The following is a 25488-nucleotide window of genomic DNA, read 5'->3' on the forward strand; positions in this document are numbered from 1 at the left end:
GTTGTCACAAAAAAGGATGTAGAAAAGTATGTTAAAGTTGTGAGCTCACGTCTCAAAAAAACTTTTTTTTTTAAAAAAAAAAAAAAAAAAAAGTTGCTAGCTCACGTGAGAGCCATAAATTAAAAGGGTTGAGATATAAAGGCATAAAAGGTGTAGTTCTGCTGCGCTAGCGATCTCCATGACTCCCATGCATTATATCGATCTGAGATCAAAGCATGCATGTAGCAGTTTAGAAAAGAAAAGATTAAAAAGTTTGAGCCAAAAACAAAGTAGATTTGGATCCTTAATAATGATATTCACATAATATGATAAGGACATGTTCTGTCATACATAGACATCATGCTTAAATAATGATATTCACATAACTTTTATTACCTTTATTACAATTAACTTATGACTCATCAGTTAGTCTACATATGGTCTCTAAATGAAGACTGCTTAAGTAAGTTCATACAGTTATATTTCAAAAAAATTTAAAATTACAATAATATTCCTTTTAAAATAATTTTTTTTTCTTTTTTACCTTCATTTATCAATGAGATTGCAAATAAAATTTCTCTTAACTTATAATGCGATAGTATTGTTAATTTCTCAAAAATATTAAAGTTCTTTTATTTGAGTTTTAGTTGAAAAAAAAAGTTGTAAAAATGATTATATGTCAATCATTACTACGCATGCTTAAAGTTCAATCGAGGGATTTAAACTTTGATCGATACTGAATATATATTGTATTTAATTACTTAATATAAACTGATCAAGACAGCTCGTTAATAGATGTCCTTTAATTAGCTTAATTAATATTGACATTAACAGTCGAAGCTAGTGATAATCAGTGTCAATCAACAGCAGGCTCACACGAATGGTTATTCCACAAAAATATGTGAAAAATGAGATCGTGACTTCAAAATCCACTAGCTAGATGGACATGCTACTTTGCTTACATTAAAATAAAATAAAAAACCATCAAAATCAACCCATTAATGTGAATGCAAATCGATTGATGGGGAACGTAAAGTTGTAGGAAAACAAATAAAATATAGAGCAATTGGATTCTAAGCACAAAGTAATTTAAATTAGTGATAGTTAGATTCTAAATTAATTCTTTGATCATCAACCTTTGCTTTAGTTTAATTTCATGCAAACATGGATTGGGGGGTAGCTGGGCCGTAAGAATCAATCAGTTAGTGGGAACAAGCTGCTTTTGAAGGCAAAACCAAGTGTTTGTCTACGTGCACACTCAATAGTTAAAAAGGAAATAATTCACATAGGACGAAAGGAGAATCAAATTCCCTCACTCCCGAGCGAATGGGTGCGCCCAAAAGGTCCCAATTAAAGACAAAGCAAAAGTGAAAGGATCAGTTGCATGCGACCACTCCCTCCCAATATTCACCCGCGCCCAATTCCCTCCCCCCCCCCCCCCCCCCCCCCCCCCCCCCCCCCAAAAAAAAAGAATATATATATAAAAGGTGAACCCCAGCTAGCACTGCCAAAAACCTCTTTGTGTCTGCCAATTAATTAGTTAGTTGCTTCGCCCTCTCATTCTTCCTATATGTATTTCTCCTTCATCTTACGAATTCTCCACAATCCTTCGATCCTTCTCCCCATTCACATGCATATTAATTGCATACATATATACATATAATCGATCTCCATCTGCTCTAAAGTTGGACAAAGAAAAGCAGCTAGCGCTTGTGTTCTCTCGAAGCTCCATATCTTTCCTCTTCCTAGATCAGGTTCTCCTTCTGATCCCTTTCTCTAGTTTTTGTGTGTGTGTGTGTGTGTGTCTCTCTCTCTCTCTCTCTCCCTCTCTATGTATGTATGTATGTGTGTGTGTATGTATGTGTAAATTTATGTAATCACACACGTTGGTATGCATGTATGGTATATATATGTATGTATGCATCAGCGTTAACATGAATTTGTTTGTGTTCAATATTATCTTTTATAACATTGATATATGGTTGTTTTGTGTGTGCGCGCGTAGTTGTGGATGTGTTCGAAAGTATGCAGTAGATTGGTTAGTTATTGAGTTTTTTAGGGTTCTTGTAAAGAGATCAGGGATAGAGAGAGAGAGAGAGAGAGAGAGAGAGAGGGAAAAAAAAAAGAAAAAAAGGAGTTGAATTAGCTATATAAGGTAAAGTTTTGTGACGATTTGCTTATTTAATATGACACTTCATCGACCTTAATTAAGAAACATCAATTTAACCATAATAAATAAATAAAATAAAATAAAATAAGCAAGTAGTTAAATATTCTAGAGATAAATTAATAGAACAATACAAGTCTTTGTCCTGATCTGTTCGGTCCCTCAAAGCAGATCGATGGTTGAGATCGATCATGAATTGGCTGTGATGGTCATGAATCATATATAGCCGAAGGAGCTGGAAATATTTCAGTGTTATCAAAGAAATGGAATATTATAACAATTTTGGTGGGATATAAACTAGGTCGTAATTAATATTTCAAGTACTAATATTGGTAGTGAGAGAACTTCACACGTAAGACGTGCTTGTAAGTTTATGAAAAAACGTGTGAAGTTAAGTGAGTATACAATCCGTAATCAAGAAAAAATAAGGGTGATTTAGTACCCGTTTGGAATTTGATTAGTCTAATTTTAAATTGAGTTTAACATCTTACTAAACACATATCAACTCAAAACTTTTTTACAAGTGTGACTCATAATCTTTTTCAACTCAACACCTTTTTACATGCAAAATCTATAACATTTTTTAACTTTTCATAAGTGCATTTAAACTCATCTTAACATCTAAATAAATATAAACTCATCTCGAGTGGGTCTTATAAAACTCACTCGACCATCTTAACTCACTATTATTTATAAAAAAATATAATTTATCTCAATTCAACTTAATATTCAACTCAATATCTAAACGAGTTAGCCTGTCACACGATACCGCTTCTTGTATATGATCGTTCTCGCAAACAAGCATGTTGAGTACGATATATATGAAATGACATAAAATACTCCGAGTACGTTACTTAATTTTAAAAGAATTGGCAACTCAGATTTAAACAAACTGAATAAACTCAATATATAAATCAAAGCGATTAATTGCAAAATTAGTAAATAGGTTTTTATAAATTAAGGCCACGGTTTTCAACTTTTTATGAAGTTGATATTTAAACTTTATAAAAATTGCAATCAGATGATACGTACTTTTGTTAATCTCTAGTTAGAAAACAAGCACGTCATCACATCAGCATGCCACTACAGCTAATAAAAAACTAACACGTGGCTTCCTAGTATCACATAGTAATCTCTAATATTTACGAGAATATCAATTTTATGAAAATTTAAAAAGTTTAAAAAAATCAAATACTAATTTTGTAACATAAACGGATGACCTGAGAAGGATATATATCCAAGAAACGGGATGATTAACCAAAAAAAAAGTGTTAACTACCAAAGTGAGAGATATTGATGTTACTAACACACCTACCTTTGATTACCTAATAGCTTTAAGCAATTAGCAGCAAACCTAACACATAAAAGACATGGGCTGAATGGAGGATGACGTTAGATCTGAGTTGAGACAGTAGTCCAGCGAAGATTGGTAAAAGAATCCATTACTTTTTCTTCTTTTCTTTTATTTTTTCTCCTCCAACAAATATCCACTGGGGAGCTGGATCTGTCGTCATTCTGTGTATGATATGGATAAGGTGGTAAGGTGGTGATGTGATACCCATGAGAGACTTGGTTGGATCACCAAGATATATCAGTTTTTTTTTAATTACGAACTCAAAAACAACAATCATTTCCACTAATTTGGTGCTTAACTGTATGATAAACTTTTAAACAGATAAATTTCTGCAATTGTTTTGTGAAAAAATGAATTTTATTAAAAAAAATAAAAGATTTTTTTTTTTACATTTTTTAAATTGATATTTACTTTTTTTTTTATATATATATAAAGACTGAATGAGGCTTGTTTATTTAAAAATTTTAAAAATTATTGTTTACAATATATAATATAATAGCAACTCTCTGATATCAAGTACGTAGGTTTACAGTAGGATCTACGGATGTCACGAATAAGAAAAGGTAGTTTTCTTTCTATAATGCATGCATGATTGACTACTAGTTTTTTTGGTTCTCTTTCTTCTTCAAATTAATATGTGCAATTAATTATATATGTTGCGGTTGCCTATATTGACATAGCTAGCATGCATGATTCTTGCTGCATATATATATATATATATATATATATATATATATGCCAGAACTTGCTGAATTAATTAGTGGCTAAATTAATTAGGATAAGGGAATAATTTGGTTCTATATATATGTTTTGAAAAGCGTCAGGGTTTCGAGTTTGACGCATGCAGTACTGCAAGATGATGCTGCATGCAATATATAGTAATACTAGAACGTACGATATTTACGTTCTAGTATTATATATTAATAAACAACAATTAGTAATTAATCCCAACTACAGCTATCTAGGCAAGTGCACTTTTGTTCTCTAATTTACATATTTTTTTAAAAAAAATTCGGGTATTTTCTCTTAATTCTTAGATCATTGTAGTATAATTAGTTTAGGAACCTGCCAAAAAATAATGAAAAAGAGAACATAATTTCTTTTAAAAAATAAGAACTAAATTATCAACTTGGTTCTTTTTTCACATGCATGACTGCCAAATTTAGACTTACGCCACGTTTGCTTGTATAAATAATTTCATCTTATCTCATTTCATTTCATCTAATTATTATAATTTTTTAAAACTATCTCATAAAATATAATAAATAATTGAACTTTTTTAAATCTTAAAATAAAAATTTTATTAAAAAATTAAATTTTAACAATATTTTATTTAATTTTTAACTTTTATCTTATCTATATAATCAAATGAAACTTTATTGATGACTTAATCTTTCAATTCGAAAAATAAATTATCACGTTTTATTTATTTATATTTGTTCGTGGAATATAGTTTGAGAGTTTAAATATCATTATAATACTTAAAAGTATTTTTGTTTTAAAAAGTAACGTGGGATAAAATTGAAATTAAGGTTGCGTTTGATTGTAAAATTTAATTGAACTTAATCTAATTTTAAATTAAGTCTAATATTTAAATATTTAACTCTAAAACTAAGAACCTCATATCAATTCAAAATCACTTTACACGTAAGATCCATAATCTTTTTCAATTTAATACATCTTTATACATGAGATTTATAATCTTTTTTAATTTTTCATAAAAAATATTAAATTTATCTTAATATTTAAATATACTTTAAATTTAATTTAAATAAATCTTATATATGATCTAACTTTTTTTACTATTTAATTTATTATTATTTATAAAAAAATTGAATTCAATTGAATTCAATTCAACATGTAACATAGTCTAAAAAAGAAAGCTGGAAACTCATGTTTTGGTTGGCAGGTTCTACAGCAACATTTTTTATTGGGACTATAAATTTGGAGAAGAAAGTTCAATGGCATGTCGCATCATGCCAAAATGCATGACTTTTTATTTTTAGAGCAGTATTATATCCATCGGGAATTTTTTATTAATTTTTATATTCTTAAATATTAAAAAAATTCATAATCTCATTAAAAAATATATTTTTTTAATTACTAAATAATAAAAAAATATCAAGACCCAATTGAGACCCAACTGTCGGTGAGAGTAGTATTTTTCTTATTTTTTACCGTCTGGTTGGTCCACTTGCGATTCCACCCCTGCAATTCACTAACAGGACAACTTTTTCTCACTTCAAGGAAAAAAAAAAACAAAAGCAAGTTTGGATGGTTATGAATTATGATCATCCTCACCCAGGCTAAGGGCAAACTCAAAGGTAAATGCCATCCTAATTACGTAATAGGAGGAGGACCCGTACATCCTTTCTGGGACCGATCCAGCTTTTGCACGCGTGACAAATTTGTGTTTGTACTAGTTAATTATTTATGATAAGTTGCTGGAAATATATAAAAATAAATTTATAAATTAATATAATTTTATATAATTTATTAAATCTATTTTATAATAAAAATAATTTTATAATATTAGATATGTATACTTAATTCGTTATATAATTTTTTTAATGTTTAAAATATTCCCCAGCTGCAAATTCTCTTTTGTCTACTGCATGCATGCCATGCCCTTCACGGGCTCGATCCCCACCCCCTCCCAAAATCTCATAATCTCTGAAGTCTGACCACAGCAGCAATAATACCAAGTCCACTTGCCAACAAGCTGGCTGCATGCATGCATGCGATCGAGTGATCATCTTTTTCTGTCATTTTTTTTTTTTTTTTTTTCTGGTTTGTTGCTTTTTGTTTGGCATATTATTCGTACATTTAGTCACGTTGGTTAGGGATCTTTGTCATGTCCTTCCTATAGAGATGATCAGGGCCACACATATCTAAATATCTTGGCAAAATCTAAAAAGATATTTCCAGTACTGTCCATTCATGATCATTAGCACGGTTGAAATCCACATCCAAAGGGTAGAATTTTATCATCTTGGGAAGTATGATCATCATGTCTAGAATAAGTTTTTTTTTTTTTTTTTTTTTTCTTTGGCAAGTTTAGTGCAATAATAGGTAAAGCAAATACTAAGATGGTCCTTCCCACTATCAAATTTAAGCAAGCAAAGGAGAATGGTAGAGAGGGGTAAGATTCCAAACTGACACGTGAAAGCTTCTCATTGCGCTATGCCTGGAATGAGTTGCTAATTAGAGAGAGTACTAGATTTTGTATATTTTGCAAGAATATTATTGCACAGACTAAAGCTAAATATTGGTTGCAACTAATAAAACACACACATATATGTATATACGTGTTTTTTCACTGCATTTATTTTCCAAGGCATTTATTTGGTCTGACTTTAATTTTTGGGCTGAAAATGATGACTTTTTATTTAAGAATTAATGCTAGCTTTTTAGTACTATGGACCATGTATGTGGTGGTTGTCCCATGGGCTAATCTTTTAGTACCAGCAGTTTTGTGTATGCTTTGTCACCACACTTTCAAAAAGTGCAACTTAATTCCTCACATGGATTAGAAGTACGTACGAGGAAGAATGCACGACAGTACTGGACAGACGGCATTTTTCACTGCCAACGTTGTCTCGAAACCATGTGAGTTTTACACAGAAAATGTGAGCCAGTTTTTACAATGGAGAATTAGCATAGTTTATTTTAGCATATGGGATAAGAAGAATTGAAATAAAAATTAAAAGTTAAATAAAATATTATTAAAATATATATTTTTTTAATATTATTTTTATTTTGAGATTTGAAAATATTGAATTGTTTATTTTATTTTATGTATAAATTTAAAAAAATTGTAATAAGTAGATAAGATGAGAATAATTGTAAAAATAAACGAGACCTAGTTATACAGATGAGATGAAATTGAAATTAAAAATTGAATAAAATATTATTAGAATTAATTTTCTAATTTTTATTTTAAAATTTAAAAAATTAATTAATTGTTTATTATATTTTATATATAATTTTAAAAAATTATAATAATTAGATAAAATGAAGCGATTTGTAAAAATAAACAAGGTGTATTGTTATTGCTGCTTGTGGAAGACAAAATTTCGATTGATAGTGTCACGCCCAACACCTTAATGCGCCTTGTCGGGTGGCCATAGGGGACTAGTGCTTCGAGGGATTGTTTTAATTGGCCATTTCAATCATGTTAATCATATCCTTTTGCGACAATTGAGACAGACTTTTCGGAGATGGAAATCTTCGTCTTCATGAATTATGAAACCTCGCAACACTTTGTTATTTTAGACGAATAGAATTTCTCCATATAATACTCCCATCTTGTAAGATGATAATATTAAGGGTATATATTTCGAGAGTACTTAATACTTATTATTTTTAATATAAGTTGAGTATTTGTGACGATAATAAAATATTAAGTTGTGTCGATCTATGGATAGTGTTTGGACTGACAATAACTAATTGATTTAGAGAAGAGTAGTGCTACATGTACTTATAATTTTACTTACAAGACTCATTTTGTTAATTTTCTTTTGAAATTTAAATTTTAAATTTTAAATTTCATAATTTTCAGCATATCAATAATTAACACGCGAAGAATTAAGTTTTTTGTAAGTTTTTCTTAAGTATATTTAGCATTTTCCTTAAGAGAAATGTTTTAACTATAAAAAGATACATAAAAGTAAATTCACAAACTGTTGTGACTTGATGTGATGAGTTATTAAAAAGTAAATGTAACATATGTATGAAATTATGTTAGTTTATGGGTTTATTTTTTTTTAAAAAAAAATGATATTTGCAGTTCTAGAATGTGTAGTCCCCGCGTATTCTCTTAAAAAAAATTGGATAAATCTAATACCTACATGAAAAAATAATTTTTGTAATAGTTGAATCTAACTATGAAACGCATCACAATTTCATTTTACATTTAAAGATTTAATACATGCTAATTTTGATAATTTGCGATGTAAAGTGTAAAACACAGTATTAATATTTTGAAGAGTTAAAAATAAAATTTTCTATGTGTAATTTAATAATTTATGGTGCAAAGTGTAAATCATACATGTACCATTTTTGGTTAATTGAAAGGGTTATGTATGCAGTAATCTATGTTTATGATGCAACATGTAATTTGGATGTGTAGATTGGTCAAAGCTTAGTGTGCTACGTACCATCATATGTATGGTAATTAAAAATAACAATAATGATGTTGGATTGATGACATCCTTGTGATCTTGAACATGTCGAACGAATTATGGTAGGTAGTTACTTGGGGGTGTTGTCCTTGTTCCATGCATATCATGCTGTCTCCTAATGTTAACATCAAATGATAAGATAGTCACAAATATATATATATATATATATATATATATATATATTTCCCATATTCTATGTAGTCACTAATATTTAATCTACGGTTGACGGGATTCTGTTTTTGTTAGGCTTATTTATTGATATGGAAAATGATTTATACAACATTTTTTACAATACTTTTTACAATATTTTATATAATTATGTTTTAAATAAAGAATATTTTTATAAAACACTTTATAAGAATAGCAATAATTTCCAAGAATCTCCTCATTTTACAATATTATTATAAAGTATATTATGAAAATATGTTACGTGTATCATTACTCGGATCGGTGAATATATATATATATATATATATATATGTGCCATTTCAATCATGATACTTTCCACAATCTCAAAAATCCTTTCTACCTTTTTTTTTTTCCCTGTTTCCCACAAGATTCCAAATCCTTTACCTAACTTCACTTCGAGAAAACGAGCCCCACCATACTTTTCACGATCTTAACATTCCTTTTTTTATCCCCTGATTGCGCATTTGCCTAACCTTATACCGTGAAAATTAGTCCTAACAAAGATGAATGACTGACTGACTAATATCTATGCATACTAATGTTTAATCTCTTGATATCTAAACTTCCTCCATTCATGCTATGATAAATTTTAATGTTTAGTCGTTAATCTTGATGATTGAACTGATGATTCTGATCAATGATTCAATTCTCGGATTTAACTTTTGAATTTGTTTTGTAGGGTGATAGTAATAATACCTTAAAAGAGAGAGTACCAGTGATTCTAATGACGTTTTGGAAGAGAAATCCTTACAAAAATATGATTAAATTCAATCTAGAATTACAATTGATTTACTTGAATATGTTGCAAATTGAAGATTGTCGTGAGTATAATATTTTGTAGGCCGTGTGTCACCATGCAATTGGTGGGTGCTCAGCGATAAATAACCATAGGTTTTATCCTTTAATTGGATATTATTAATTGCACAATTACACTATTATTACCTTACCAAAGATGCGTCCATTTATAGGTTATTAGACAATTAAAACTAGGTTGTTGGAAGGAAAATTGTACGTTATATGGCACTTTGGGTAGTATCCATGTGGTTTATCATGTCATTATTGGTCGGGTATTCGGGTCGGAGTTCACACTTTAAAAACCATTCATTTTAGGAGATCATTTTGATAGGGTAAAGTCTTTGTTGGCATTTCATTTTGACTCTATTTGTCAATCATTTGGACCATAGTGCAAATATTTGAACTTTGCACAGGAAAAGAGCACCCATTAAACGCGGAGCTTTGAAAGGAGTAGGGAAGCTTCTCTCCAAGTCCAAAGAGCAGGCAAGGCACTGAGGCAGGGTGTCATCGAAAGTTTGAAGTCTTTTTTAGATGATGTGCATCTCTCTCTCTCTCTCTCTCCCCCTAGTACTAACTTATTGGTTTAGATAAAAATACTAAAATACTGGGGACAAAGTTTTGACATCTTGCGTGAGCATTACCTTACCTTAAAGACGCGGATTTAGACCAGTCTGTCTTTCCTTTTCACGTTTTTTGGGTAAAGGGGATTTCTTTCTGTTCTCGACAATCTTTTTGTATTACTTTGCTGCATGGCTGGAAGGGCTGTATGTACCCTATAAAGTTTGCACGAGGATTCCATTGGTTCCTCTCTTTCTCTCTCACTCCGTTAATTCTATGCCATTCAGATTCTGGAGATTTCCATATATATATATATTATATTTCTCTCTCTCTCTCTCCCCCTTCCTCTCTCTCTAATATAGTGGCTGGTGACTGATAAGAAATGGTTCTGTGAATCAACCCATTTATACATAGATTGAGATGACCGATTATAAATAGGTGAGTTTTTCTTTCTTTATTATTATTATTATTTTTTCTTTTAGAAATAGAATATTGGATTTTGTTTCATGGATTCGGTGTGTTGGGTTATATATTGTTGGGGTGCTTTATTGGATTATAAATATCCGTGCTTTTTTCATGCCTTTCTTGTTTTAATAATGCGGTTTTTAGAGAGTTTGGAGATGACATAGCATCCTAATGCCACACGGCAATGTTTTCTCACCCTATCTTACTCTAACTTTCAGTACTATCTTCATGCAATGTGTTTGGTGTTTGAGCTGAGTGATGTGCTCTTTAGAATCTGGGACTGGAGGTACAACTCTCTTGTTTCTTGCACCAGTCACTGCTGTGGCTGCTGATGCCCTCTCGTTTTTGATTTTGTGAAAATCGGTTTCTCAGATTTCTGGGCTTTAGTAAGCAAGAAACGGTGGTAGACCCATTTTCTTGCCTCTAGCAATTCTGTGGATCCCAGCATCTGAATTATCTTTTTCCTCTTTGCCCAAATGTTATTTCGTTTTATGTTTTATTTGAGGTGTCTTCTACAGCTGCTTATTCTTTTAAAATATTCGGTGAGTAGAATTATTTTGTTTTGTTTTTTTTTTTTACAAGTAAAAGGAATTATTTTGTACTGTAGTAGAAATATTTATTACTCTTGACTTAGACCGAATGGTGTTCTTAGTACCTAATTTGGGGAATATGCAGAGTTTTGTGTGGCTTATGGTGCTTATTGATGTCTTAATTCACCTAAACCAAAATGTAGGACACAAATTTTCTGAGGAAAACCTCGGTGCTCGTAGATTTGGTATCGAAGTTTCAGTTGTAGAGAGGTCGTATGCCTGGAAACAAGTACAACGGTAGTTCAAACCATATTCCAAGTCGTGTAGAGCGGCTCTTGAGAGAAAGAGAGCAAAGGAGAAGCAGGGCTTCTCATTCGAATGAGGTAACTGATAATAATCGGGGGAATGAATCGTCTGAGCACGGCCTACGCTTAAGAGAAGATGAGAACAGGGGAGTTTCCTATGAGAACGGGGCAGCTCCCTATGTTGAACAATCCTCACAGGGGCTGCAGCTTCAAGGTTGCTTCCTGATGAGGTATATGAAAGGCAAGATGGGAAGCCTTTCAGACAACGACTCTTGGTGGTGGCTAACAGGCTGCCAGTGTCTGCAGTTAGGAGAGGTGAAGACTCGTGGTCTTTGGAGATTAGTGCTGGCGGTCTAGTCACTGCTCTTCTAGGTAAGTGGTGCTGGACTCTTATACTGAGTGTTTGGTTTAATTTAATATCTCCAATAGTTTACAGGCATATTTGGCTGGTTTCCAGAGTCACAGTTTTCTCTTAATTTAGCATATATTCTTAGTTTGGCCTTCTCATCCAAAAATAGGAAACTAATGCATTCTGGATTATTTTTTCAAAGGTGTGAAGGAGTTTGAGGCACGATGGATTGGTTGGGCCGGTGTAAATGTTCCAGATGATGTTGGACAGAAGGCACTTACTAAAGCTTTGGCTGAAAAGGTAACATGTTTCTGTGTGCACACTCTTTTTTTTCAGTTTTGACGTTCTGTAGTTGTGCATTATTTCAGCTTTGTTTCATTGAGGGCTTACATGTAAGGTTTGGTTTACGTTCCATGTTATGGTAACTTTTTAGTCCTGCTGATGCGTTGTACTGCATATTGCAGAGGTGTATCCCTGTATTCCTTGATGAAGAGATTGTCCATCAATATTACAATGGCTATTGCAACAACATTTTGTGGCCCCTTTTTCATTACCTTGGCCTTCCACAAGAAGATCGCCTTGCCACAACACGTAGCTTCCAATCTCAATTTGCTGCATATAAGAAGGCAAATCAAATGTTTGCTGACGTGGTAAACAAGCACTATGAAGACGGGGATGTTGTTTGGTGCCATGATTACCATCTAATGTTTCTCCCCAAATGTTTGAAGGAATATAACAGTGAAATGAAAGTTGGTTGGTTTCTCCACACCCCATTTCCCTCGTCAGAGATTCATAGGACACTGCCATCTCGATCAGAGCTACTGCGTTCAGTTCTTGCTGCTGATTTAGTTGGGTAATATTTTCTTGCATTCTGCACCAATATCCCACACCATGATATAGATTTTAACTTACTTTATATGGTTGACAAGTGGTCCCACTGGACGTTTGGCACATCTTTTTAAAATCTTGAACTTAGTATTCTCTATATCTAATTTTCCTCTAGAAAGTTTCTCTAGTTTCCTCTGACAAATGTTTTTCATTTGCTATTAGTTCAATTTGCTGTGTGTTTCTTTCTTGTGTGGCTGCACACTTCTACTTTTTTATTTTTTATTATTGAAAGTAAATATATAATTAAAATTCTTTATGTATGATTTATGGGGAGGAAATGATTTTCAAATCTTAGACATCAGGAGGAGAGAATCCGATCATGATTCTCTCAAAACCACTAAGTTCACCAAGTTAATCTTGTAGTTGAAGTTGTGGGAATGTCGGTTGGAGTATACCATGTCAGCTCCAACTTTGCTGCATCCACTTGGCCCCTTGTATTTTTGTGGGTCTAGTTTCACTTTAACATGGAGAGGAAGCAGCAAAAGCTTGACCGGGATTGCAATTAATTTCCTATTCATTTCCTCCCCTTAGAGATTGCAATATTTTTGTGGGTATTGCAAAAGCTTGACCCTTAAGAGCTTGACTGGCTGCATCTTTCCTATTCATCTACATGCAGATTAAGCGTGATGACTCTTTCTTTCTTGAATCAACGTCTGAGTTTTTTAACAGGCTGAGATTCTAAGGGTTTCCACAGAAATGAATATCGTTGGCCTGATTATTTTTAGGTCAGATGAATGTCATTTGAAAATAGCTGGATAAAATTGTTCAGCCATGAGAAAAAAAGAAGATAGATTGGTCTTTTGACGTAGTATCACTTTAGTAAGTGCTTTTTTGTTTGATTTTGAGATTCAGGCATTAGAATGTTTTCTTTTTGTTATTTCACATATTCTTTAGTCTCATCTGCACATAAAATTAGCAGGATCCCTATCCCATTTCTGTTTGCATCGAATCTTTTCGATCTGCTTGTATCTTGATATTTTAAGATTTGTTTTTTTTTCAGTTTTCACACCTATGATTATGCACGGCATTTTGTTAGTGCTTGTACCCGTATTCTCGGTCTTGAGGGTACACCTGAAGGAGTTGAGGATCAAGGGAGGCTTACTCGAGTTGCTGCTGTATGCTTCTGTATTTCATTAATCAAAGTTCTTTATTCTTGCCGCTCAAATTTTTAGCACTTTCAGTATTAAACATGTTCTAAACTTGAAATACTTATTTGAGTATTTATTTTTTCTTCAGTTTCCAATTGGAATAGATTCAGAAAGGTTTATACGTGCTCTAGATACCGTTCCAGTTCAGGAACACATCAGAGAATTGACAGAAAGATTTAAAGGCCGAAAGGTATTTGTCTTGTGTCTACATTGATGCAAAACTAAAATTAAGTCAATCATACTTCTAAGCTAATTCAAGTTTATCGTACTTGTAAGCTAATTCTACCAGTTCATATCTGATATCATACATGGTCTAAAGAATATGCCTGCATTTTGATTTGAATTACAGAATTTATCCAAGTTCTAGTTAGCCATGCACTGAATCACTGAATAATCTCACCATCTTGGTTCCACTATGTTTCTTGTTATGGAATATCCATAACAAGATTAATTTTTAAGTGATGACCTCATCTTTTAGCACCAATTCTATCCAAGTAGTTCTTGGAAAAAGGCCACTGCATATTCTTCTAAGTGCTTTTTTTCCCCAACCGCACAACTCCCCCACATGGAGTAGGCCACCTTGTGCCAGACCACCCACTTGGGCCTATATGTGAGGAGATTACCAAACTTGCAATCGAACTATGCATTTCCTGGTTTCCAACTTTTAAAACATGGGGTTCCTTTAATTTTTTTGGCAATATCCAACCAAAATACTAGTCCAATTATTAGTGATTCCATTTCAAATATGAGACTTAGATGTTATTAAAAAAACCTTCCACATTCAAGCTGAAAATGGAAAACAAAAAACCAAAAATTGAATTTCTTTCTCCCCTCTGTTTTTGTGTATATTAGCATCAATTAACAAGTGATGCATCGCAGTTCCTGTTGGTGGAGTCTTTGACAGAAATATGTTTCTCAAACACTTGTATACAAAAATTATTATGTTTCTCAAAGAAAAGGTTCTTTTCATGTAGAAGTTACATTTCTTTTACCATACATCCAGTCATCTAATTTGCAAATATATTTTTTTATGACATAACAGGTAATGTTAGGTGTTGATCGTCTTGATATGATCAAAGGGATTCCTCAAAAGATATTAGCATTTGAAAAATTTCTTGAGGAAAACCCAAGTTGGCGTGACAGAGTAGTCTTGCTGCAAATTGCAGTGCCAACAAGAACAGATGTTCCAGAGTGTATGTTCCTTTCTCAACATGCTGTCTTTCCTGTTGCCTCCTAATGGTCTTGGTTGTTTGTAATACATGCTACTCTTGAGAATTTATTTTCAAGATGGATGAGGTGAATATGCTTAGGGTGCTACTTAGTGCAATAAGAGTCTCAAATTCAGAGTTTGAGCATGGCAGCCATGCCATGGAAAGATGAAAGATTAAGGGCCATTAGTTGCATGTCAATGCATGTGTTGTATTAGATGACTTTATACTTTCGATAGCTTTTCCTAGATGCATTTACCATGAACTTTGGTTATAGTACTGGTAGACCTGTTCTAATTGTTGTGTAAGAACAATGAGAATCTGGTTGCAATAGAGATATATATGAGTTGACACTATTTGCAGTTACTGCAATAGCGTCAACTTCTCTAATCTCATTTCTATGCATTTTGAGAAGTTCAAAGTACCATAGGTTACTTGTAAATTAGTTTGAGATCTCATACCGGTTTCTTTCTTCCTATCGTGGCTCTGTCACTGTTATATTTATTTTAGTTGAGGTAATGTATGGTGGGTTGCGATTTCAGCAAGAGACTTAAAGATGAAAAGCATCCTTAAGGTACTAGGTCCTAAACAACCTGGGGTGCCGTGAACCCTGAACCCGCTTAGTAAACTTTTAACTTACTGCCCAAAAAAAGAGGAAGAAGACAAAGTAGGCAGCAGTCACCCAACTAAATTGATACATCAATTTCTAAAATAGTTGACAAATGCGATAGAGCTCAAAAGGTATGTATTTCTAAAATAACCAATTCAAAAGATATATGCATGTTTTCCATATTCCCTTCTGGTCTAGCTAATTGGTTATCAGTAAAGGAAAATATATTCTTCTCTCAAAATTTACTGAACAAAATTTTGTGGACCTCCAATGCTGTCTCATTCGTTTTGCACCTGGTCTGATTGCTTTTATCCCAAATGCAACTGCACCTTTTTTCCCTCGTTCTCTTGAGACACCTTTTTTTTTTTTTCCTGAAAATGTACTAAGTACATATATAGAGTTACATGGGGCTGGAATTTGGTGTCTTTCTTTGCTAGCACATCTCCTTAGCTTTTTGCCTCTATCAAATTAAAATTTTTGAATTTTTGTTTATCACAGATCAAAAACTTACTAGCCAAGTTCATGAAATTGTTGGACGCATCAATGGCAGATTCGGAACATTGTCTGCAGTTCCTATACATCATTTGGTTTGTCCCAAACTGAATAATGAATTCATGATATTCCAATGCATGCTTGTATGTGTAGATCTCTCTATTGAGCTCAGTGGATGATAAGTGTGAAGGGCATTGTTTATAAAAGGTGGTGTTGAGCTCCATCATATTATTATCCTTATTGTGCAGTAACTCTTTTCAGACGCATGGTATATCTATGGGACATGACGGAGGAACAGCAAAAATGGATATGTGACAGGTGAGAGGGCAAGTGATGGGGGTGTCTTAACCAAAGGAGAGATGAAAGAAGTTCTAGAAATTTTTATTATGAAGTGATAACACGTATATCCTGCATCCACATAAGATGGATGGGTGGCACAATAGTGGGGTATTAAAACCTCCAGATAACAAAATTAAATACCACAGACAATATGCAAGTCTTTTGTTGCCTGAGCTACCAACAGTATATCGTTCTCCTGTTATCAGACTTTAAGGCCTAGTTTGAACTTTGGGTGTCAAGATATTCTCAGAATACCTGAGAATACCTCACTACTGTTCATTTTTTAATTATTACTTTTCACCTACTTTTTACTACTATTCAATATTCTATCATTACTTTTTCACTACTATTCGCATACCTCAGAATACCTCACTACCCAAATGCAACCTAAGTTTACCATTTGCACCCATGTCCACTGTTGAAAACTCCAGATAAGACTCCATTCAAAGTTAAATTCATGGACAATACGTAAGTGTTTTGTTATCGGAGCCACCAACAATATATTGTTCGTCTGGTATCTAAGTTAAACATTTGCACTGATGTGGAGATCTAATTCCTTGAAGGGAGAGTACTGCTTTGTGATCATAATTTGTACTCTCTTGCTTTTAGTGGTAAGTTAGACAAAATGGTGGCATGTAGGTGTTAGCACCACCTTTTTTTTTTTCAGGCATTAGGTTTGCTTTCTTAAATCTCAATGTTATTAATATTTAGTTGAATAGTTCTTTTTTATTTCTTATTTGATTTCAAGAATAAAAGAAGCCCACAAAATCTATGTTTTGGAAGAGAGACAAAGAAAAGGCACAGGGGTAGCTCTATATGGAGCGCTTTGGCCTTCATTAGTCGAGGGAAGGGATGCATTTTGTCTTTGTGTGTAAGAACAATATTAAAAAGCATCTGATGGAGGATTTTTTGTTCTTCTCAATGGACAAACATCCGAGGAAAAGATAAAGATTATTAGAGGAGATAAGTCATTGCATCAGAAGGTTTAGATGAATATGTCCTTTCCTCGTGTCCAAAGTTGGAGGAACCATGTGATGCTAATTATTTAGTCAACGCAACTATAATAAAAACTAATCCAAATGGCTTAATTTAGAACTGAACCAACTTTTTCAGTCTCTCTCCCTCTTTCATCTAGGATTTGTTTAGTTTTCTGCTTGACCTGCCCTGGTTCCATTTCTAAAACCACCTAGATGACTTTCACATGTCGGATCTACTATTCAACATCTCTGCTGTCTTTTGAAGCTAGTGAAATTTAGTTATGCCATTCCAACTCTTAACTTATTTACCATCTGTATCAATGGAAATAAACCTTTCAGGGTCCCTATCCTGACATGGTTTTAATAATTGAAATATGTGAACACCAATGCCTAGAGGTTCCCAGACTTGAGGTCCAGTGATGATTTCATGGCCTTTTCTCAACAACCCTTATCCCAGCAACTAAGGTCTTTTGGTTAGTTTTATTAGGATGTGGTATTTCTATTCAATTATTATTATTTTTATTTTATTTTTTATGATCTCTTATGGATAATCTCAGGGTTCTGTCTAACATTTCGTAAATATCTTTTTATTTTCTGCTTAGCATTGAGTTTTATGCTGGATGTACAGAGTTCATATAAATATATTTTCTTCAAGGAATAATAGTGGCCTTGTCTAGAAAATGAGCATATTATGAAAGAAAGTCGTCGTCTATGTTGTACTTCAAGTATATTATGATCTAACATCCCATTTATTTTCTTTCTTTATATATCTTTGACATAAAGAAAATGTTTAATCTTCTAACCCAATAATTTCTGTCTACAGGATCGTTCTCTCGACTTTCATGCATTATGTGCTCTTTATGCTATTACTGGTACCATTTTTGTTGTGACTTCTAAATTCTATATTTCTTTTCTTGGTTTTCTTTTTATAGAGATGCAAGCAATGATTTTTAGAGAAATGTTGAACATACAGTCAGCTTTTGTATGAGAGTCTGATGTGGTTCACAAATAGAATCTTCAGTCTAGTTGCTTTCAAATATCTCAGTAAATATGATGTAAAGAAAAAAGAATAATTTATGAGTTTTTTCCTTAAAAACTCCATCAATATAATAGCATTGATGTCAAAATCAACAATAGTTGGGGGTTGTGCCAGGACCAAACCATACAGCTATTAAAATAATGGTGCGTAACCTGATTGCTGGATCATAGTAGAGAAACTTTGAGAATCTGTTCATAGAAGCGCTCATTTAACCTGGCAAAAATTAGTTTTGTATGGCTGGGGAAGGATGACTTGAGTTTTGATTGCCTCATTTTGGTTATTTTAGGTTGAATAGTTCTAGTTGTAAATATGCATGATGTGTCTTGAGCACTGCATGGTCTTGAGCTCTTGCTGAAATCTTGACACTCACTTAAAGGTAGACTTTTTTATTTTTATTTTTTTTTATATAAGTAATTCTCTATTGATAGGAATAGACAACGCCCAAGTACACGTGAAGTATACACAGAAAATGCCTAAGTTCCACTAAGCACTAATGAGGGATGCAAACAAATCATGAAAACATTCCTCATTACAACTAATGACCGAAGCCCAAGAAAATAAAGTATTATTAAATAATCTCTTCAGCTCATCCAAGGAACGCTCCTGGTCTTCAAAACACCTCTTATTTCTCTCCATCCACAAACACCACATAATGCAGAGGGGAATCATTTTCCACACAGCGACAATGTGAGCATTTCCCCTAATACCTTTCCAGCACCTAAGAATATTCAAAACTCTTCCAGGCATAACCCATGCCACACCAGTCCGGTTAAAAATCTCATTCCACAAGAACTGAGCCACCTCACAATGTAACAAAAGATGACAGATTCCCCATTTTTCTTGCACAAGGACACACCAACCCATAATGATGAGACTTCCTCAAATTATCAATGGTGAGCAATCTCCCAAGAGAAGCAGTCCATACAAAGAAAGCTCTTAGGAGGGACCCTACACTTCCAAATAGCCTTCCAAGGAAAACAATGATCATTAGAGAATCCTGAGAGAGCCTTGTAATAGGAACTCACCGAGAAACTATTACTCCCAACAGGAATCCAAATCATCTATCCTCCATCACATTACCGAATGACATAGCATACAAGGAATTGAAAAAGTCTGCAAAACATTCCAAGTTTCCAATCATGAGCTGCTCTAAAAAAACTGACATTCCAATGGAAAGAACCATTAGAACACACCAACAAATCAGCCGCCAGAGCCTCTTTATCACTAGAAATCTGGTAAAGAGATGGAAAAACATACTTTAGAGCCCTTGCACCACACCAAACATTGTGCCAAAAGTAAACACCATGACCATTTCCAGTCTTCAAATCTGGCAAAGTAAGGTAGACTTCTAGTCTAAAATTCTAGGCCCCAAAGTTTCACTGTTTTAATTTATCTTGTTGGTCAAGTTTCCATGGTTACAAGCAGGTTCTAAGTGGAATGGATTCTAAAAAATTTTATTATGGCTTCTGTAAGTTTTGATCTATGAAAACCTAGTCATTTATGTGTATATCATCACTAATTCTGAGTTATCACTGGTTCATTACAGTTTATAGATGATTACAAGAATTATATCAATGTAAATTTTCAACTAATGATTATCTTTCCCCTCCCCTCCTTTTTTTCCCTGTTCAGATGTAGCACTTGTCACATCTTTAAGGGATGGAATGAATCTTGTCAGTTATGAGTTTGTTGCATGCCAGGATGCAAAGAAAGGGGTTCTCATTCTTAGTGAAGTAATTACTAAATACTTTACTAATTTTGGTTAGGCTTATTGTGCATTGATGTTAAACTCTAGTTATGCAAATGTTGTACCTGGGCTACACCCGTTTTCCTCATCAATTAAATCCTCTGTTACTTAGAAAAAGAATGCCAAGTGAATGTTAGGAGAAAGTAGTGCATCGAAGAATCTTTTCTCTGAAATTCCGCTTAGCCGGTACCTATAAATCAAATCTGACCATCAATACCTTTGATGCATTTTGTAGTTTGCTGGTGCTGCACAGTCTCTGGGTGCTGGGGCAATACTAGTGAACCCCTGGAACATTACCGAAGTAGCAGCTTCTATTGCCCAAGCTTTAAATATGTCAGCGGAGGAGAGAGAGAAGCGACATAAACATAACTTTGCCCATGTGACAAGCCACACTGCTCAAGAATGGGCCGAAACTTTTGTGAGGTATACATGCAGTAGTGTTATAGTATTCTATTATGATATGGTATTGACAGTGTTCGTATATTATTTTTCTGATGAACCAACTCTGGCATTGCTATTTACTTTCATAACTTATGTTACATCTGATGCTACAATCTAGCATATGGATTTTGTGTGGAGCACAAAGAAATACTTCTCAGTGAACACTCGTGTAAATTGGTAGTTGTATTTCATTTGGATTCTAGAGATTAATTTGAATCCTCAAAAACATACTATTTGACTCGGTATTTGTTTCACACCAGAATGTTAATCATGGTCAGACTTGCTGCTGTAAGTGTGCCGTGATGACATAAATGTACAGTTTTGTCTATTGTAAAGCTAAATTCATCGCAGCTAACATTAAGATCCAAAGTTAAAAAGTGTATGTATTCACACATGGGTAACGTGCAAATTCCATTTGCTTGTGTTTCTCTTACAAGTTGTGTTTTAGTAGAAGTGGCATGAAACCTTATTTTGAGATCCAGTTAATATTAGGAAATAAAAATATGCAAATAGAGAGAATATGACATTCTTTTATTTGAGTTTTGGTGCCATCTATGTGCAGTGAACTAAATGATACAGTTGTTGAGGCGCAACTAAGGACAAGACAAGTTCCACCCTCACTTCCAACCGAGAAAGCAATTGATCGTTATCGGAAAGCTAATAATCGATTACTAATATTGGTATGCACTATCTGATTTGAGTCTTTATAGTAAAATGCCCCATGGTTAAGAAATTCCCTTTGGATATATTTTATAGCATCCTCATTGATTACTTGATACTCTCAGTTGAACACCCGATGTTAGTGTTATAAATATATTTTTTATCAAACCTAAATAACCCCAATGACAACTTATATTATTATTTTCTCTTTTTTTTTTTAATTATCAAAAAAATATTTGTATTCTCTCTTTTTGAATTGGAACCACATCAAAAGTAAACCCATCTTAGAATCTCTTTTGCATTGAAGTTGAATGAACACTCGTTGACCTCCTTATGATGAGTTCATGTGGAATGATGTCTTGAAGTGGATCTTGATAGGGACTCAGCTACTAAAGAGAGAATAATTATAACAAAAAAAAAAAAAAAAAAGTGGCTCTTGATGTTTGCAGTCATGGTTTTTGTCTAAAATCAGCTATCGTGAGACAATTCAGAGAAAAATAAGGGAGTAAAGAGAAGGAAAAAAAAAACTATTACCACGTTTGTGAATTAGTTATTCATACCAAATCAAGTTCTTTACTTTTTTTTACAAGTAATTCAAGTTTCTTTCCTTTGTACTTGGGCTATGCCTATTTACTTGTAAATAAAATTTTCTTATTACTTATCAAAAAGTTCAAGTTTCTTTACGTAATATTATTTGAGGATCGTAGGTATATATTGTTCAAGTTGGTCGGCCAATTTTCACTCTCTGTGTTCAGCATATTTATATTTGGCTTTGGATACAGTGCTTGGGAGTTTTTGAAAGCTTTATGGCCCCATCTAGCTGATTCTTCTTGCTCACAAGAAGCCATGCTTATGAAAGTCAAAGTGATGGACCCTGAATAGAACCTTTAGAAAATAGAACCGAAGTCCAACCCCCCCCCCCCCCCCCCCCCACATACACAAGGACACAAAAGAACTAGATGAAAGCTCTAGTTTGATGTTTAAATTTCATACTTACCTGAATTATGGAGAAGTCCTTCCATTCTGAAGTTTTTTCTTTTATTTACGTATCTCAGAAACGACAAGGGAAAGTAGTGCAGTCACAATACTGCAGTCAAATTGCTATAAAGAGAGGGTCTTGTTTTTTCTGTTGTCATTATTTTTGGTCCCATTAGACTGATTTAAATTTGGTTTTTTCTTTTAATAATAATCTTCTCATCTTGCTAATGTTTCAAACTTAGGGATTCAATGCAACATTAACTGAACCAGTAGACACACCTGGGAGTAGAGGCGATCAAATTAAAGAAATGGATCTTAAAGTGCACCCAGGTCTAAAAGAATCCTTGAAGGCGCTCTGCAGTGATCCAAAAACAACAATTGTTGTACTCAGTGGGAGTGACAGAAGTGTCTTAGATGAAGTATGTCATAATGCTGAAGTTTATCCTGTTCCACCCTTACACTGTCCGTTTCTTAACATAGTGTTTTGACAGAACTTTGGGGAGTATGACATGTGGTTGGCAGCAGAGAATGGGATGTTTTTACGCCTTACAAAGGGTGAATGGATGACAACAATGCCTGAGCATTTGAATATGGAATGGGTTGACAGCGTGAAGGTACATATTGAAATTGTAGTTCTGTTTATTTGTGCTCTTTAAACTCTAAACATATGATGCTGACATAATGTTTTCAGCATGTTTTTGAATACTTCACAGAAAGAACACCCCGATCACATTTTGAACTTCGTGAAACTTCACTTGTTTGGAATTATAAATATGCAGGTACTTTTCTTGATCAATGCCTTTTTCCAAAGCAGTTTCTTTGAAAGATTTACCATTGTTTCTGCTCTCTTATATTTTTGTCCGTCTTTTGATTTTGTAGATGTTGAGTTTGGAAGACTTCAAGCAAGGGATATGTTGCAGCATCTATGGACAGGCCCAATTTCTAATGCATCTGTTGATGTTGTTCAGGGCGGCCGGTCTGTTGAGGTGCGAGCTGTCGGTGTGACAAAGGTGACCGCTTGTTTCTAATTATTGAAGTTTCTAATATTTCCTGATTATTTTTACAGTTGGGGTCTTGGCAAATTTGTTTCTATCTAACAGTACTTCATCCAATCAGGGTGCAGCCATTGACCGCATACTAGGAGAGATAGTTCATAGTAAATCCATGACAACTCCAATAGATTATGTCGTGTGCATTGGTCATTTTCTGGCAAAGGTATCATTCTTTCTTAATGTTGTCATTCGGAGGTTTTTTTTTTTTTTCCGATATGAGGAATTGTATTTATTCCCACTACCTAAACTTTCTTGTCCAGAAAACAGCTACTGGTATTAGTCCCTGATAAGTCTGTACTTTTGATATAATTACATTCAAAATCTTTGAAATTTCAACTTGTAGTCAAGGACAAGAGTTGTGAAACAAAACAATTTTCTTTTGAAGCATCGAATATGTGCTTATAGGCAATTTTGAACATGCAGGATGTACATTAAATTTGCGTGTAATGTTTCATATTTAACAAACTTCTATTGCTTGAGATTAGAGCTTTATGATGATGATTGGAGTTGAAAACTGGAGGGATAGAATTAAGATCTTTACAAGTACTTAGAATGTGAATATTACAAATGTTACTTTATATAAAATGTTTAGTTCTCCTCAAGGGACCATGGAAAACATTAATTTACGTATGTATTACCTCATAAAAAAACCCGATAAAACATCTTTCATTGCTTCAGGATGAAGATGTTTACACCTTTTTCGAGCCAGAACTTCCTTCTGATGCCATCATTGTTGCAAGAAGCAAGGCGACTGATGGACTCAAGCTACCTGGCGAGAGAAGATCTTCTTTGAAGCTTCCAGCAAGTAGAAGTGGGCTGAAATCATCTCAAAGTAAGACACCACGACCTTTGCCAAATCCCGAAGGGAGAGATTTCATGGGTGGGGCAAAATCAGCTCAGAGCGGGCGACGGCCATCACCAGAAAAGATTTCATGGAATGTACTTGATCTAAAGGGAGAGAACTATTTTTCCTGTGCTGTTGGAAGAACTCGCACAAATGCTAGGTATACACTCGGGTCATCAGATGATGTCATCTCCTTCCTGAAAAAGATTTCAGGTTAATCATCAAGTTGAGCAGTTTTTTGCTTTAGCGTCCTGCAGCGCTACTGGTTCAAAGGTTCATTACCCAAGCATGAGATTTCAAATGGCTTAGTGAGGAGATGAGAAACATTTTCTGTTTCATTGTGATATTCTTTCGTCAAACACATCTCATACATTTTGCCAAAATTTATACTGTCACTCTCTTCATAGAATTGGTATATTTTAACAGACTCGGAGCATCCAAACCACAGGACTGATGACCAAAACAAGCAAAAAAAGAAATTGATCTTTTTTTCTTTTTTCTTTTTTTTGGCATCAATTATTACCTATCTTTTGTTAACTGTCACATCCTTGTGAACAGTCGTAGTCACAAGGATCGTCCAAAGATCAGTGCCACTGCTACAGGCGAGACCATATGGGTTTGTTCAACCGATGAAACTGTGAATATCGGTTCATTTTCTTAAAACTTTTTGTTCGCTGAAAATCTTTTTCCTCGAGTTCTCAATCAATCTTTATATTGTTTTTCCTCCTAAATTTAAAAGTTCTTTAATGCCTATATCAAGCTAAACGGTATAAGAATTCTGTTGAGTCACATGGAATGGTAGTCTGGTTGAAAACAAAGCCCTGTGCAACCTCTCACAGCCCACAGCAGCCGGCCCCTTTTTATGCACTAAATCCGAGCCATAATGTGATTCACGTGGCAAGCTCAGCTCAACAGCTTCCAGACAGTGATATTTCAAGTGCTCAAAGAGAAACGCGGCTGACAAAGGCAAGGCGCAACTGGAGATTTCTTTCCTCATCTACAACTGGGTTTCCAGGTGGTGCCAGTAAGGAAAAAGTAGATGCGGATGTAATGGCGAATGCCCATGACATGTGCAAGTAATTAAAAAACCTCCAATGGCAGGAGAATTTGTTGTGCTGTCCTGCATGCTGTGGTGTAACAAGGATGACCAATCCAGGGTTTTGCTGCACATGATAATTTGAATCTTTTAGC

At 33.9% G+C, this 25488-nt stretch overlaps 1 protein-coding gene across 1 annotated transcript; it reads left to right on the forward strand.

The window, feature by feature from the left end:
* The first annotated feature begins 1478 nt into the window (after positions 1-1478).
* LOC121234726 (alpha,alpha-trehalose-phosphate synthase [UDP-forming] 1-like) lies at positions 1479-24792 on the forward strand. Its single transcript, XM_041130802.1, is given in 20 exon segments — positions 1479-1733; positions 10081-10663; positions 11424-11712; positions 11715-11897; positions 12077-12174; positions 12339-12727; positions 13763-13877; positions 13999-14100; positions 14953-15103; positions 16227-16315; positions 18360-18408; positions 20208-20308; positions 20558-20745; positions 21326-21443; positions 22644-22820; positions 22893-23015; positions 23093-23180; positions 23281-23411; positions 23518-23616; positions 24132-24792. Coding segments are annotated over 18 exon segments (2802 nt in total). The 5' UTR covers positions 1479-1733; positions 10081-10663; positions 11424-11495; the 3' UTR covers positions 24516-24792.
* The last annotated feature ends 696 nt before the right edge of the window (positions 24793-25488 follow it).

Source organism: Juglans microcarpa x Juglans regia, chromosome 6D (genome assembly GCF_004785595.1).
Source record: "Juglans microcarpa x Juglans regia isolate MS1-56 chromosome 6D, Jm3101_v1.0, whole genome shotgun sequence".
NCBI classification, from domain to species: domain Eukaryota; kingdom Viridiplantae; phylum Streptophyta; class Magnoliopsida; order Fagales; family Juglandaceae; genus Juglans; species Juglans microcarpa x Juglans regia.